Raw genomic sequence first — 17,847 nt, 5'->3', positions numbered from 1 at the left:
TTTTCTCGTGTAGGAAGGATGTTTTGGCTCGCCCTCCAACCAAAGACTTCAATTTTATTAGGCATCTTGAGCTTCCATAACTTTGCCCAAACTTTAGTTCCATTATGCCCTCTTGAACTCTCTGCCCAATCCACCTCCCTAGGCATTTGTGTTGCCACATAATATCCTGATTTCACAGAATATATTCCCTTAGTTGTGTGAAGCCATATCACTGAATCCACTGCTTATCTTCTACTCAATGGTATCTGTAATATTGCCTCTGCATCCTTTCTGTGAAACTTTGTCATGATAAGCTCTCTATTCCAGCACCTTAATTCGAGGTCCATGAGTTCAGAAACTCTCCATTCCCATTCTTCCTAAACAGGGTGGACTATGATTTTTTTTGTAGGGTGGTTAGGGATCCAACTATCCAACATGACCCGTATGGATGTCCCATTTCCCACCCTCTAATAGCATCCATTTATTAAAAGTGGTTGAGCAGCAATAATACTCTTCTAAATAAATGAGCTATTCGGTGAATCAACTGCTTCCAGGAAATTGCATCATGGGAAATATCGAGCTTTGAGGCACTTGAACATTAAGGATCCTTGGTTTTGCAATAATCTTCATCCTTGTTTAGCTAGCATGGCAAGATTGAAGGCCTTCAAGTCTTGGAATCCCATTCCTCTAACTTTCTTAGCTTGAGTTAAGATACTCCACCTCCGCCAATGGATTTTCCTCTCCCTATCAGCTTAACCCCACTCGAAGTTTGTACACATTGCGTTGAGATCATCACAAAGCTTTGTAGGCAATTGGAAGACACCCATTGTGTATGTGGGGATAGATTGTGCTACGGCCTTAATCAACACCTCTTTCTCGGCCTTAGACAGCAGCTTGCCTTTCCAACCCTACAACTTTTTGACACTCTATCTTTAAGATAGGCAAAAGTTTGGTACTTTACCCTTCAAACCAATGTCGGCAACCCTAGGTAAGTTTCAAACTTTGCCACTTCCTTTACAACCAACTTCACCTTTATCCAATCTCACATCCCTTTTGGAGTGTTGTTACTGAAAACATACTGAGGACTTCTCCATATTAATACACTAAACCAAGGCATCTGCATAAGTTTGTAGAATTCCATTTATCACCTGGACTTCCTTTTGAGAGGCTTTGCAGAACAACAATGAATCATCAGCAAAAAGCAAATGAGATATCGTTGGCGCTCTTCTACAAATAGAAACACCATGAATCCTCCCCGCCGACTCAGCTTTTGCTAATAAGGATGTGAACCCTTCTGCACCTAATAGAAATAAATAAGGTGATAGAGGGTCTCCTTGACAAAGCCCTCTAGATGGGGTAATATTTCCAAAGGGTTTACCATTAATAAGTATAGAAAAGGATGGTGAAGAAACACAGGCCATCACCAGCTTGATCCAATGCCTAGGAAAGCCCAATTTAGTCGTAATGCCACAAAGGAAAGCCCATTCTACCCAATCATAGGCCTTGCTAACATCTAATTTCAAGGCAAAAGAGCATGTATTTCCCTTCTTTCTACTATGCATAGTATGTAGGGTCTCATAAGTTAATAAAACATTATATGTGATGAGTCTTCCAGGTACGAAAGCACTTTTGTGTAGATGATATGATTTGTGGCAAAATCTATTTTAGTCTATTTGCTAAGACTTTAGAGATGATTTTATATATCACACTACAAAGGCTAATAGGGTGAAATCAGACATTTTTTCAGGGCTTTTAACTTTCGGAATGAGAACAATATTAGTAGAATTTATTCCAGGTACCATGTGACCAGACTCAAGAAAATCCAACACAGCATCTATTACATTATTACCAACAATATGCCAATACTTTGGAAAAAGAGAGCATTCATACCATCAGGACGAAAGACCTTTGTTGGTGCCATTTGGAACAACACTGCTTTGATTTCGTCTACATTAAACTCACTGGTCAAGGTTTGATGCATCTCTGTAGTAATTTTGTGGGACACTGCACTAAGGTAGTCATCCATCTAGTCACACTCTCCTGTTGTGAAATTTTTCTGAAAGTAGCTCAATGCTACTCCTGCAATATCCTTCACTTTTTCAACCCAATTATTGTCTGAATCCTTTATTCTTTGTATGTAATTTTTGCTTCTTCTCTGTGAGGCCTTTGAGTGTAAAAATTTTGTGTTTCTGTGCCTAATAAATTTCTTGTTTACGTAATAAATCATCCAACTTCCTACTCAAAACCAAAAGCTCTACCTTACTCTCCTCAATATAGTCACTACAATTCAAAGCTTCAATTCTGTTTTGGAGTTGTTTGATTCCTCATTTGCCAGATGGGTTTTAGTTGATCCCCAAGCCAACAAATCCACCCCACGGGCATTGATTTTTTATTTAGCTGTCTCTAGAGCATTTGGCAAAATGCCCCCTCTACTCTAAGCTTCCTCTACTACAGCCTCACAATCATCCTAGAAAAGCCATGCTTCCTCAAACTTGAATCCACAGCTTCTCATCCTTGCCATTTTCTGTCACACTTCACATGGAGCGCAATTGGAAGATGATCAAAGGCATAAGAGGATAAGTGTGTTACCTTAGAGAGTTGAATTTTTGCCCTCCAAGCCTCATTCCCCACTGCCCTATCCAGCCTCTGTTTGGTGTTCGCATGTCCAGGTCTTCTGTTGTTCCAAGTGAAAGGGTAACCTTGGAAGCCTAAGTCAATCAATTTAGCCAAGTCCAATGCTTCACAAAAATCATCCATAAGCCTTTGTTGCGATGGTGGGTTGCTTAATTTCTCTGGGGAATTCAAGATGGCATTAAAGTCTCCTATACAAACCTATGGTCCATCCACAAAAGAACTAAGATGATTAAGTAAAGCCCATGACTTACTGCGTTGGCTAGCTTCAGGCCACCCATAAAATCCGATGAGAAACCAATTGAATCCATCTTCTTCTGTGACTTTAACAAGAATATGGTTCATGGTGAAATTAATGAGTTCCAGCTGCACTCCTTCCCTTCAAATCAATGTTAATCCTCCTCCAGAATTCAGTTGCTTAACCACTATTTTGTTTGGGAATGATAGGTCCCCTAGTTGTCTGTCAAACCCCTCCTTGTCCTATCTAGTCTCCATTAAGAAGCAAATCATAGGCGCTTGAACCCGCACGATGTCACGTAGGCTTTGAACAATCCAAGGGTTCTCAAGCCCTTGGCAGTTCCATCTTAAAATTTTCATTGCATCCGGCAAGGGTGGTTCTCCACCCTCATCGATTCATCATCGTGGACATCCTTTGTGTCTGCAACTCTCCTTTGTTTTGCTGTTTTTGCCGTTACCTTGTGCTCACCTTCAGGTTCTACAACATGATTGATCCCTCTTTTACCCAACTTTGATACTGGGCACTCTTTATTTGTTTGCACCAGTCCACAGTCCATACAGGCAACACGAGTCCACTTGGGCTTGGTTTTTGAGTCCGTAGGTCCAATAGTTTTAAAATCTTGCACATGGTCAGTATAAAGGGGCACATGATCTACATGAACATTTGAATTTGGAACCTTAGTAACATTACCCACATTATTACAGATGCCCCTTTCCAAACTAGTCTTAATGTCTCCGAATTTCATGGGTGAGAATTGATGGCCTTCTAATTGAATCTCGGATTTTTTGCTGCTTCCAAATCCACGTTCCTCTCTAGGGTTTCCATCTTGCTTCTCGGACACCACCAAAATCGGCACCGCCCACTGTGAATTACCCCTTCCACCACCTTATGCCTCACCCCCTTCCCTGGTTGATCTCGATGGACTTGTGGTAGTTCACTTTGGTGGCGTACGTGAGCGGCCACCAGATGCTCTCATCCAATCCCTGTACTAGCACTTCACATCTCCATTGTGTTTAGGAGCAACAAAATGTTCAGCGTAATGTCCAAGATTGTGTCTAAGCATACCACAGTAGTGACAAAAAAGTGGCAGCCTCTCATTCTTAAACTTTCCCCATGTTTGTTCACCATCTGCGCTAACTAGATAAGCCCCCCACCTAAGTGATTTAGAGATAGGCAAGGCCACCTTAACCCGCATAAAAATGTTTTGATCATCAAGATTCCTCCTCCTCTTCACATCTTCCACTTTACCTAGTCTGCCTCCAACCTCCGTAGCCACTGTGGGAGACACCATATCGAATGGAGCATCCCAGATTTGAATCCAGAGAGCAAATTCCAAACTAACATTCCTGGCATTCATGCCTCTGTGCCACTTCTGTAGCAAGAGAAGTTGATTATCAAATGTCCACGGGCCATTATGTAGTATTCTCTCCATGTCAAAATTAGTGTTGAATTTAAATTGGGAAAGATTTTCCCCCACCTCTACAATTTGTAATCCTTCATTCAAACCCCAGGCCCTTCTTAGAGTGGCTTTCACTGCTCTTTTGTTGTAAGGTTTACAAGTGAGAAACTTTCTGATCAGACTTAAGTTACAACTTTCAATCTCCCTTAATCTTCCTTCATCCGAGATCGCAATAGTTTCCTCTTCCTCCACTGTTAACATCATGTTCTCCAAGCTATCAATAAGCTCCTCTGCCATCGAGATAACAAAAGGGTTTGATAGGAAAGACAACCACAGTAATAGTTTAGAAGATAGGTTAAACTCTAAGGGTGATCCTTAGGGAGCGAAGGCTTGTCAGCAGACGAGAGAGACAGCACCTACACGAGAAGAGTTTTTTTCTCTATTTTGGGAGTTTAGTTGTTTATTTGGGGTTTTAAATACAATTACTTTAGTGTTGCTTTGATTATCCTTAAAATGGATACTAAATGGTAATTAGTATATTGAATCATAATACATCAACGGCAACTAAAAAAAACTGTACATCTTCAAATACGTTTGACTTCTTTCTAAAAAAAAAAACGTTTGACACTAACAAACCAATTAAGGAATGGTTAGAAACCAATTAATTGACATTGAATAAAAGAAAAACATTAACCACTAAAGTATACTAGGCAGCCAACTCATAACAAAGCGTTAACAAATATAAGTAATAAATATAAAATATTATGATTTTTATAAAAATATTACAATAAGTATAAAAATAAAAAAAAATAAAAAAAAATTTAATACCTCTACCTCATGTGTTCTATTTAAGTATATGTTGAGAACAAATTGTAACCAAATCTAATATTATAATTTTATATTCTAGATAGTTTTTTTTTTCTTTTCTTTTTTGGGTAAGAATTAAACAAATTTAAAAGTTGAGAGGATATGACCCCTAAAAACTCGAAAATGTGTCGAAAACACAAGAGTTGTTTAGGCCCCCAAATCAGAGATACGGCTTGGATGATTTTACACTAACTTAATACTAAGTGCGGAATAGTGTAAACACAAGCGTATAAAGTAAGAGAACTACTCTAATCCATATTTAAAGCAACACAGCACTAAAAATGAAATAAACAAGAATAGAGAAGAGAAAAGCAAACACAGATAACATCGAGACGTATTATTGAAGAGAAAACTGAAGAATTCAGCGAAAAACCTCTCCGCCGCCTTTTAAGCCGAAATCGATCCACTAGACAATCAATTGGGATACATGGGTGAGCAAGAGACCTTCCAAGCCTAATCTACCCTTTGTACCTAAGCCCTCCAAGCTCCTACTCTAACAAGACTTCTCGGAACTGTGTCTTGTCTAGCTTTCTAGATCCCGCAATACGCCTGATTGCATCCACCAAGCCTCACTGACTTTTTTTGGCAAATCTCCAAAACTTTCCAAGCTCCAAAACACTCTTTATACTCTGAATAGGTGTGGGTTGTGTTTGGGTACAAATCTCCTCTCAAGGTATGATAATGGGAGAGGAATGAAGAAGAGGCTACAATAATTTCTCACTAAGGATGAGTAGCTCTCTCTCAAAAAGATGGGTGTGTGTGTGTTGTAGAAAACCTATCTAGGGTTTTTCTCTCTGAATGGCGTCATTTATATTTATGGGTAATGATAGTATATATAATATGGGTAAAGGGTAAGAAAGTCACTCTTTAAAATCCTTTAGGCAAAATATTTCGCAACTATCTTATAAGAAGGCCTTACCCGTGAGACACTCGCGAAAACGACAACCTGGCACGACTCTTCAGCTTCCAGTTATATGCTCTTCACATGGCTCTCTCACAGGTTAGCTTCTCACCAGCTTCTCACGAAATCCACTAATCTTCATTTCAACCTAAGTCTTCACCAACTTGATACTAAACCCAATACAATAAAATCCCACAAAATACAAGGAAATAAATTAAAGCAAATACAACACTTTTTGTGATGGAATAAAGGCAACCTAAAATATAGTTGTAAATCACAACTTTACAATCTCCCCCTTTGACTATTCCATGACAAAACACCCTATAACAGACTCTAGACTTAAACGTGAGTTTGGGAACAATGACAAAACTCACTCACACCTAAATCTAAAATCTTTGATGCACTTGGAATAAGATACCTGTAACCTAAAACACTTGCACAAAACGCATTAGACCCTCAAGGTAAATCAAGTGATAAAAGGATAAATATAATGTAACAAGTAAAATGCAATCAAGTAAATATGATATGAAACATGTGAGCAACTTGATCATACACAAAATAGTCATATGGAAATGACCACAATGATCATGTAGCAAAGCAAATGATCATCCGAACATGCAACCAATAAAACACAATAGCATAAGGATAAATGCATGTCCAACACATAAGTACGATGTAATGAAAGCAAAAAAAAATAAATAAATAAATAAATAAAATAACAAAGCACCATAAAGCAACAAGAAAACAAGCATAAAGTAAATCAAGGTTTTCTCAAAAAGATGTCTTCTCCCCCTTAGTATATGCATCTCCCCTATAACTTTCTCCCCCTACGAATATGCATGAGGTAGAATTTCTCTCCCTAAGAGTGTGCACATGAGTCATACAGAAATGACGATACTCTCCCCCTTTTTGTCACAAATAGACAAATTTATCAAGATGAAGGAGGAAAAGAAAAGAAGATATGAACAAGATGATGCATGAGGGGTGCAAGATGTATGAGAAAATGAAGCTCAAACGCAAACTAAAACATCTTTAAAAAATGCTACAAAGCATAAAGAACATGACATGCTAAGGATGATGAAACATAATATAAACCTAGGCATGAAAAAGACACAAAGGACATGTTATATGTGCTAAAAAGTCTAAAAAGACTTAACTAGCATGAGTGAAGTGCAAAACATGTCAAGTGTTCAAGTGTGTGCAGCAAAGGTGCATCTAGTGTGCATGTGAAATGCATGACCAATGCATGAATAAGCACTCATGGGGCAAGGTGTATAAAACACACAACCAATCATTAAAACATGATAAACATGAATAATTATGGTGATCCCCAAAGTTTGGTACTCATTGAAGTCCAAAACAACGAGAAAATGTCATTTGGGCATTTTATCAAACACTTAGAGTGCACACATTACACATGTATGTTAAACAATGCAAGAATATATGAAAAACTTGCCTAAATACATGTTATTTTTTCCATAAGGGGCCAACAACCAAAGCAAATCATCATTTAAAACAAAACCCAATAAAAAAGATTGACAAAAATTAAGTTTTCCAACTCCCATTTGAGAAAATCCCCACTATGAACATAAAACCCCAAAAACATAATCTAAGAATCAAAATCAATAAAAAAAAAAAGTAAAAGATTACCTTAGAGATGTTTATGGACATAAAACACTTGAAATTAGTTGGGTTTTGATGTTGAAGCATTAAAATAGGGGTTTGAGAGAAGATGGGAGAAGTTTAAAACAAAAGACCCACGAAATGCCCTTTAAAAAGCTGATCTGGGAATTTTCGCGAGAAGCTTACTGGTGAAGTTACTCACGAAATTTCGCTAGTATCTCGCTGGTAAGCCTTTCTCGTGAAACAGTCGCGAAACTCTTTGTCCAAAGCTGAAAAACTTGAGAATTGGACCATTTAACTCCCAGTTGAGCCTATACATGAAATAGGTCATGAGAACACCCAGAAAACATGTTTTTCTCACAAAAACAATTTAAAAACTTTGAAAAACATAGGTGATACAAATCACTTCCAAAAGCAAATAAAAAGAACAAAAATCTTTTTGGCTTGAACCACATATGGTTGAGCACACACACATCACATTTGAACATGTACAAACATACAAATGAAATAGGCATTCATTGAACATTAAACTTGTGTGTTGTAGGTGAGTATCAAGTGTGAAATAGTCCTTAAAACAGAGTGAAACTTCAATTACCAATTCAATCAAATCATATACAACTGATACTAAGTCAAGTGGACTATTTCTATTATAGAAACGAGCATATATGACCTCCTACAAAATGATTACAAAACTTAGAAGTTTTTCATTAGGCTTCTATACAAATCACAACATTTGATTATTTTTGAACAATACATCTCATTTTAAGACCGGTGCTTGAAATTTTTGATATTTCAATATTGAGAATGAGCCTTTGGCTTTTTGAGCACCATACATTTCAATTTAAAATGTCGCTTTCTCTTTTTCCTAGTCGAATACTAGTATGTGCAACAGGCTTTTGCAGCTCAATATCTCTTTTCATCTAGAGATATACATTTGGTGAGCTCTTTTACAAAAACATAAAAATAAAGTGGGAAGAGATATAGGCACAAGTCTATACAAGTATCAAGACTATTGACCAATCATTCATGACAAGCTTAAAGATCTATTTACAACAATCACACATAGTTTTCAAGATTTCTTCCACATAGATAAATATGCATACAAAACAAGCTAAGCTCGTAAATGCACTATGCCATTAGTACGAAGGTACTAGGCTAAACTCATATGAGATATGTGCTCAAACATATACAATCAAACTTTTTGAATTTTTTTTCACTTTTTATGTGGTTTTGGATTTTTATACACGCAAAACAAAGACATAAAAGTAAGATCAAAACAAAAGCATTGCATACAAATAAATACAAGATGCATAAATGCATAAAGATATGGCATCTAATGCATGAAGGGTCCTGCAAAAATCGAAAGAATTAGATCAATGACCAAAAGAGCAAAAGCTCAACCATAGAAACCCTTCCTCATACAAACAGAATGATTGTTTGGAATAAGTATCTCATGAGAAGTGAGACAAGGGTTGGAAGAATGAGAACTGGAGATGCACATAGTCAAGGAGTTAAAAGCATTAAACACTTTTTTTAACAACATACTATTTTCACTCAAATCCGGTTTACTCTTTTTAGCAAAACTTTCAAGAAGCTCAAGTTTCTCTTTTCTTTTGATTCTTTTAAAAGCTAGATATTTAGAGTAATGAGGTCTAAGATGACCAAAGGCACCACAATGGTGACAAAAAATGTGTTTAAGTCCATTAAGCTTTTTGGGAATGGATCTAGCAACTTAGTTTTGTTCTCTCTTCAACTTATGACATTGAGGTCTTATATGACCACTCACACCACAATGGTGGCAAGTTGGAACAAACTTAGATCCATCCAAAGTCTTAGATTGTGACCTAAACAGAGGCTTAGGCTTAAGAGCAATTCTCTCCACTTTTTGGTTTCTTTTGTGTGGAGAAATGTACACAGATTTGTCTTTAGAGCTAGAATTCACATTAGGCACAAAAACGGGCACCACAACATGATTGCAACTTATATTATCTTCCTTTTTAGCAACAGGTTCAGCAATCAAACACTTGGCATGCATCTTAAGAGATTCATTTTCACATTTTAGCTCATCAATAAGTTTGTTAGACAAAACAAGTTTAGCATCCAAGTCCATATTTAAACATTCAAACTCTTTCATCTTTTCAAGAGAATTTTCTGCAAACTTCTTATATTTTTCAACCAGTTTATTGGATTCATTGAGCTTAGCAATCAAATCATCCTTTTCACAAATGAACTTACTCAAATTCTTTTGAAACTTCTTAGCTTCTTTCTTTAAGTTGTCGACAACACCCATAGATTCAAGTAACATGTCATCACAATTATGAGGATTATTACTCATAGAGGCATTTTCACAAACACATGGCATGTTACATTCATCACCAACCAAATCATACAAAGAGGCATACAAAGCACAATCCATGGCAAACAAACACAAATGGGTCAAGGATCACACTTAAGTATTTAAACCACAACAAGTGTATCTGCTCTGATACCAATTGAAAGCTCGAAAATGTATCAAAAACACAAGAGTTGTTTAGACCCCCAAATCAAAGATACGGCTTGGTTGATTTTACACTAACCTAATACTAAGTGCAGAATAATGTAAACACAAGCGTATAAGCAAGAGAACTACTCTAATCCATATTTAAAGCAACACGGCTGTAAAAATGAAATGAACAAGAGTAGGGAAGAGAAAAGCAAACACAGATAACACCGAGACATGTTATCGAAAAGGAAACTAAAGAACTCTGCGAAAAACCTCTCCGCCGCCCTCCAAGTAGAAATCGATCCACTAGACAATCAGTTGGGATATATGGGTGAGCAAGAGACCCTTCAAGCCTAATCTACCCTCTGTACCTAAGCCCTTCAAGTTCCTATTCCAACAAGTCTTCTCGAGACCGTGTCTTGTCTAGCTTTCTAGATCCTACAATACGCCCAATTGCATCCACCAAGCCTCACCGACTTCTTTTGGCAAATCCCCAAAACTTCTCAAGCTCCAAAACACTCTTTACACTCTGAATAGGTGTGGGTTGTGTTTCGATACAAATCTCCTCTCTAGGTATGACAACGGAAAAGGGATGGAGAAGAGGCTATAATGATTTCTCACTAAGGATAAGTAGCTCTCTCTCAAAAAGATGGGTGTGTGTGTTGTAGAAAACCTATCTAGGGTTTTTCTCTCGAATGGCCTCATTTATATTTATGGGTAATGAAGGTATATATAGTATAGGTGAAGGGTAAGAAAGTCACTCTTCAAAATCCTTAAGGCAGAATGTTTCGCGACTATCTCGCGGGAAGGCCTTACTCGTGAGACACTTGCGAAAACGACAACCTGGCACGACTCTTCAGCTTCCAGTCATGTGCTCCTCACATGGCTCTCTCGCGGGTTAGCTTCTCGCAAAATCCACTGATCTTCATTTTAGCTTGAGTTTTCACCAACTTGATACTAAACCCAATATAATAAAATTCCACAAAATACAAGGAAATAAATTAAAGCAAATAAACACTTTTTGTCATGGAATAAAGCCAACCTAAAACATAGTTGTAAATCACAACTTTACAACCCCTTCTATGTTCAAAGGAAAGACCAAAGGAAAAGATGACCAATAATTCATTATCAGTGTAGTGTATTATCCCTTTTAATGCAAATACTAAATATGAGAAAGTTCTAGCAGGAGTTTTTTATTCAACATAGTGAGATCCCCTATATCATTATTGTTATGGCATGTACATTACTACTTAAGATTGCTGATTCAGAAGGTTCTTACAAATGTATAAACTAAATCTTTTTTACCTTTAATTAATATCATAAACCAATAGATTCATAATAGGATTTGTAAGCTTGATTATCATAGATAGATGGAGACGAGAGGTATGGGTTAGGCAGAGCAGAAAGGAGACCATACAAAAATCTGATAATTTGATAGTTGGGGGTGGAAATTTGAACCTAGACATTCCCACTAGAAACAATGGCAATTGAGAGATGTCATATGAGCTATAAAGCTATTTGTGATAGTTTTTAAATTCTATTGTATCTATATAAAAAAGGGTAATTGCAAATTATACTCTTGTAGTTTAGGATTGTTTGAATTTTACATCTTAAAGTTTCAAAAATTCGATTTTACACCCCAAAGTTTCATTCCGTTAGCAATTCGCCCCCCTTCCCTCCGGTTAATTTCTAATGCTAAGTGACGTGTTCATCTTGCTGATGTGTTTTATTTTTGCCAAATCAACCCTAAAACGATGTCGTTTCAATGAAAACTAAGAAAAAAGCTGGCATTGTAAAATGAAAACATAAACTCATCACCCATACAACACCGTTTCAGCCCAACTCAAAAATCTTAAATCAAAACCCCATGACCCTTCCTGCCTTACCTCCTTAACCTAACTCCTCGGCTCGAGTGAACCCAAACCCAAACCATCAACTCGCCTTAAGTGAACCCAAGCTCCATTGTTGAAGGCTCCAAGCAGTGGCAACGGCAATGGCCACTCCGACAGTGATTTCTTCTCTTTCTCTATCTTTTTGGATTTGTCTTTTGTCATTGATCTTGGTTTTTTTTTTTTTTTTTTTTTTTNGAGTTTGTGGTGAAGTTTGTTTCTCTTTTATTTTATTTTATTTTTTTTTTTTTTGGGTTTTTGTAGCACTTTGATACTGTTGAATGGTACCAATTTGTCCTAAGGATTTTCATAGCAATTTGTTGTCAATGATTTATAATATAGTTGGTTGTATTTTGTTTATTTCTAGATACTTTATTGATCTTTAATTTTGGTGGGTCAGTATGTGATGATGAGCTGTGTATTGAATGGTGTAAAGTAATGCACGATTTTCATAATAGTTTGTTGTCAAAGATTTATAATATAGTTGGTTGTATTTTGTTTAGTTCTAGATACTTTATTGATCTTTAATTTTGGCGGGTCAGTTTGTGATGATGAGCTATGTATTGTATGGTGTAAAGTAATGTACATTTTTAATTGATAAATTGACTAAGTACAATGATTGTGGTCCAACCGAGTGGTCCATGTGTTGTGTTTTGTGCCTCCCATTTGCATGTATATTTGGTTGCATTTATATGTGTATTATATTTTAGTAATGTATTAATTAAAGGTTATATATGGGTGATAAGTTATGTGTTTTCATTTAAGCTGAAATGACGTTGTGGGGCCAGGAAACCGAGCAGCCTCGGCCCACTCCAAACCAAGCCCAAATGGCCCAATCCGAGGAAGGATGACTGCCCAAGGCCAATTTGGGGAGCAAACTCTTCTTTGGAACCACGCCGAGGATCCCCTCGTCCTCGGCGTACTAAGGATAACTATAGGGGAGGGGGGACAGACCCAGAGCAAGTTGTCACCTCAACACTTAATACGTTCACCTAACCCTTCTGGCCGCATTAATGGGGATGCAACCCTCTGGTGGGCTACATTGATCAGGGTGAACCACTTGAGCACGGATGCGACCTCTGATGGGACAGGCAGCCAGAGGAGAGGCCAATGAACGATCAACAGAAGGAGGAAGAGAGTAATATATAAGGGAGACAAGCAAAATGTAATGGGGGGGTCTTTTTTGAAGAAAAAGGGAAAAAAGCCTCCTCGGCCCATAGCCGAGGAGCATCCCCTAGTTGTAAATTGTTCCAAGTATTTCTTCAAGAAAAGGAAAAGATGTTCATGCTTCCAAGACGCCGGTCAGCGCCTAAACCTTCAACCCACTCTCTACAAATTCATTGTTCTGGGTTCGTTGGGCCTATAACCAATCTCTTTTGGGCTTAGGCTACAAAAACCGACCCTACAATTGGCGCCGTCTGTAGGGAGGATTAGTGCGCCGGCCGGCGCAACAGGCGACGGTTCTGAGTAATCGTTCTATGAAAGATTGGTGGTGATAAAAAAAAAATAAATAATAATAATAATAATAATAATAATAGTTTGAGACAGAAGATTCAACAGCAAAGAAAGAGACCACGATATTATTTCATAAAAAGAAAAGTTACAGATTACAATCAGAGGCTCAAGCAGGCGTGCTTTACAACTATTCCTACCAGCTAGTTCTACAATCAGAGGCCCAGGTGGACCCGCCCTAAAACCAGCCAAAGGGAAGTGTCAACCCGTGCTTTTATTGGCATCAAGAGAATGGGAGAACTTGACACTAAAAGCAGGGAAGGGGGAGGGCCAGCTTGTTTCAAGGCCACCAACAACTCCTTTCTCGGAGCGGCGGAGCTTGAACAAAGTGAGGAGCAGATGCAGGCGCACCGGGACACCCTCCCTCATGACGTTCCCTCCATTCTCTCCAACCCTCACGAGCGTTGGCCGTTGGAGACGGCAACACTCGGGCACCGGCCATGACGTCAATTCACACATCTCCTCCGTCGGGGGTGCGCTCCGAGGAGAGACATTAGGTACTCCAACGACATCCCTCCGGGCCACCATGCATGGCACCATCGGGGTTACGCCTAAACTCTGCCGCACCGGAAGCCCAGTGGGGGTTGCGGCCACAATGGCTCTTGGCACGGATGTCCTCACACCTGCCCAAAGCCGCCCCATATCTACTGACTCAGGTCACAATTCCGGCGAGGTTATTAAAGGGGCTGGGGAAGCTGAAGGGTTGTGGTTCTTTCTGTTTGTGTTGAGAGGTTCATGGTGTGTGAAGAAACCTTTCCCCAAAAGAGTCTTATATAGGGGATAAATGTTGGTGAGAATTAATTCACGCAGACTTCGAAAAGAGAGTTGTCAACAGTGTTAATTATGAGGCCACCAAATTCCAAGGGAACCGTAGACCGTTGGATTTGTGCTAATTCACGAGGACATTAATGAGGGCGCGTCTCGCGCACCGATACGTCAAGCGCGGAACACGAACGGCCAAGGGACGCTTCGTAAGTGAAGGAAATGGGGGCTCGAGCTGGAGGCGAGATCAACGCCACGTGTAAGATCAAAATCCGACTCAAGGAAGAATCATCTCCAGTAGAGCGGTCCGAAGACAAACCCCTACTTACAGAGAAATGAAAGCGTTAGACAGAACCAAGGCACTGCATGGTCCTCGGACTCAGGCCTGTGGGAAAACTACTTACTCCTCTATACCTGGGTACTAGACAGAACCAAGGTATTGCATGGTCCTCAGACTCAAACCTATGGAGAAACTAGATACTTACAGAAATGAAAGTGTTAGACAGAACCAAGGCACTGCATGGTCCTCGGACTCAGGCCTGTAGGAAAACTACTCGCTCCTCTATACCTGGGTACTAGACAGAACCAAGGTATTGCATGGTCCTCGGACTCAAACCTATAGGGAAACTAGATACTTACAGAGAAATGAAAGCGTTAGACAGAACCAAGGCACTGCATGGTCCTCGGACTCAGGCCTGTGGGAAAACTACTCGCTCCTCTATACCTGGGTACTAGACAGAACCAAGGTATTGCATGGTCCTCGGACTCAAACCTATGGGGAAACTAGATACTTACAGAGAAATGAAAGCGTTAGACAGAACCAAGGCACTGTATGGTCCTCGGACTCAGGCCTGTGGGAAAACTACTCGCTCCTCTATACCTGGGTACTAGACAGAACCAAGGTATCGCGTAGTCCTTGGACTCAAACCTATGGGGAAACTAGATACTTACAGAAATGAAAGCGTTAGACAGAACCAAGGCACTACATGGTCCTCGGACTCAGGCCTGTGGGGAAACTACTCGCTCCTCTATACCTGGGTACTAGACAGAACCAAGGTATTGCATAGTCGTCGAACTCAAACCTGTGGGGAAACTAGATACTTACAGAGGAATGAAAGCGTTAGACAGAACCAAGGCACTGCATGGTCCTCGGACTCAGGCCTATGGGGAAACTAACCGCTCAATCAGACCATTGCGCCGAACAGAACAGAGGCATCACGTAGCCCTCGGACTCAGGCCTACAGGGAGGCCAACTACAAAACATCCCAAGTTAGGAGAGGACCAAGCCCCATAGGGCCCTTGAGACGCGAGAGAGCTGCCCATACATACGTTCTCTCTCTTTATCATCGTTACTGGCGCAACTAACCAACATGCAATTCAAGCTAAAGTCATACAGATCTAAGGAAGAAAGGAAAAGCAGGCAGCGTGTACACAAGTAAACAATTCAAATAAAGGGAAATCAAATTCGCATTACAATGATGAGTTCGTAAAAATTGCATGGCAAGAGCCACAGTACATAGAAGAGAAGTATAACATAATAAAGTGATAACGTGAAAGCAGGACGAGCCGAGACGCCGAGGAGCCTACTCCTCTTGCTCAGGCTGGACAGAGGCAACCCCTGACCCCTCTGAGCCCTGGCCTGAGGGGATAGTCTGCGAGGGTACGGCGAGAGCAGCTACTTCCTCAGCGGTGGGGGCTGGATCATCGGAAGGGATCTCCACTATCTCTGGGGGCACCTCCTCACTCGAATGCTCCCCCAGTTCAGCTGCCCGCACCTCTTCAGCAATCTCCCCAACCTCAGGGTCCTCAGGGGAGGCCTCACGGATAGCGGGGGGATAATACACGCTCTCCGCCTTCCATAGGTCGAACGCAGCCTCCACCCCAGCTTGTTTGAGGGCCTCAGCCCAGACCTGGGAACAATATCGCCTACACACTCCCTGGACTTGAGCCTTGTAGTCGGCCTCTACTGCAGCCACCCCATCAACGTAGGCTGCAGCTTCGGCCTTCTCCTTGGCACGCTCGGCCATCTTCTTGCCATGATCAGCCTCGTCCTTGGCCCGCAGGGCCTGGTCCCTAGCCCACTCGACTGCCCTCTGATTCTCCTCGGCCTTAGCCACGTCAACCCGCAGGTCAGTAATCAGATCCCTCGCGATCCGCAATTGCTCCTCCGCCTCACGTAGGCGCCTCGTCTGCTCCGTGGCCTGGGTCTGGGCGCCCTCAAGACCAGACAGCGCATTATCCCGCTCACTGGTCACCTCCTTCAGAGCCTTTCGGGCCTTGACGAGGTCAGCTTCGGAATTCTTCAGAGTATTGGTGGCCTGGTATCGCCAGTCGCGCTCCTTTTTAAGGGCCTCCTTCTGGTCGTTTGCCGCCCCCACCAACGCAAAGATAGCTTTGATGGCCTGTCAAAATGACCAATGTGCGATGAGCCCCATAAGAGGAAAAGAGTGGGAGAAGAATTGAGGTTATAGCCCTTACCATCCCCACATATCGCTTAAGGCTAAGAAAGACCTGCTCGCTCGTCAAAGAGTCAAGCTCAGCCATATCCGCTGGGAGCAGCAGGCTCCTCTCCAATGCGTCTGCCACGCGCGTACCCTCGCCCTCGTTGAAATCCCTAAGAGAGGCGTTATCCCTCAATGGCTCCCCGCGGAGCATCGGGGCTGGGAGCCAGGCGTCAGCCCCGGACGAGGTGGTGTCGGCAACCTGCCTATCCGGACTCCTTCCGCCTATCTTGAGCTGCTTGGACGGCCTTAGAACAGTGTCCTCCTCCTGTGAGGACACCGTCCTATCCCCCACGATTCTTTTACCCTTATCCTTCTTCTTCTTAGGGCCAGCCGGCACGGACCCAGAGGGTGAGCGCGTCTGAAAAGGAAAAGGAGGAAGCTTCTGCCGAGCGGAAGTCGACTTAGCCTTCGAAGGAGGAGTAGGAGTTTTCCGTTGGGACTCCCCCGGCTGGCCCTCAAGCAGGTCCAACAACTTGGTGGTGGGTTTCCTCTTGTAACCCATTGACGGCCGAGGAGGGGTTTCTGAAGCAAGGAGGTCTGCTTCGCTCAAATTGGGATCACCTAAGTCCCCGGGAGGATCCTCGGACTGATCAAGATGAGCGAAAACTTCAAACGCGTCCCCTTCCCCCTTTGGAGCTCCCTCGGCGGCCTCGGCAAACAGTTGGGAAGAGGAGGGGACGGCTAATGTGACAGTTTCCTGGTCGGAGGGCCCTTCGGGGAACGAAAATCCGTCCTCGGTCACAGTAATCCTCTGGAGCCGAGGATCATTAGCGAGGATGACGTGCTTCGGAACCGGGAACAATTTCTGGGTAGGTGTATAACCCAAAATTATGTGGGCGGCCCTAACCTGGTTGTCGTCCTCGTTTATGTACACCGGCGCCCTCAGCACCTTTTGCAAATCTTCCCAGTTGATCAGATGGAAGTGACGTTGGAAGGCGTGCGGGTCTGCAAACGGAAAGTACCAAGACGTTAGTAAAAAAGAAAGGGGGGTAAAGAAAAAAGACGAGAGCTTGAAACCCTATCCTTCTCCCACTGCCCCACCTGGTGTGCCCTCTGTTGT

At 41.3% G+C, this 17,847-nt stretch overlaps 1 protein-coding gene across 1 annotated transcript; it reads right to left on the bottom strand.

Moving 5' to 3' along the window:
• Nucleotides 1-3,836: 3,836 nt before the first annotated feature.
• Nucleotides 3,837-4,544, bottom strand: LOC112029538 (uncharacterized). The gene has a single exon (XM_024062256.2). It carries the CDS (start codon nucleotides 4,542-4,544, stop codon nucleotides 3,837-3,839), a length of 708 nt encoding a protein of 235 aa, XP_023918024.2.
• Between the last annotated feature and the right edge of the window lie 13,303 nt (nucleotides 4,545-17,847).

Source organism: Quercus suber, unplaced genomic scaffold, assembly GCF_002906115.3.
Source record: "Quercus suber isolate HL8 unplaced genomic scaffold, Cork oak 2.0 scaffold_268, whole genome shotgun sequence".
Taxonomy (NCBI): domain Eukaryota; kingdom Viridiplantae; phylum Streptophyta; class Magnoliopsida; order Fagales; family Fagaceae; genus Quercus; species Quercus suber.
The sequence above is the reverse complement of the archived record's forward strand: the minus strand, read 5'-3'. Positions and strand labels throughout refer to the sequence as shown.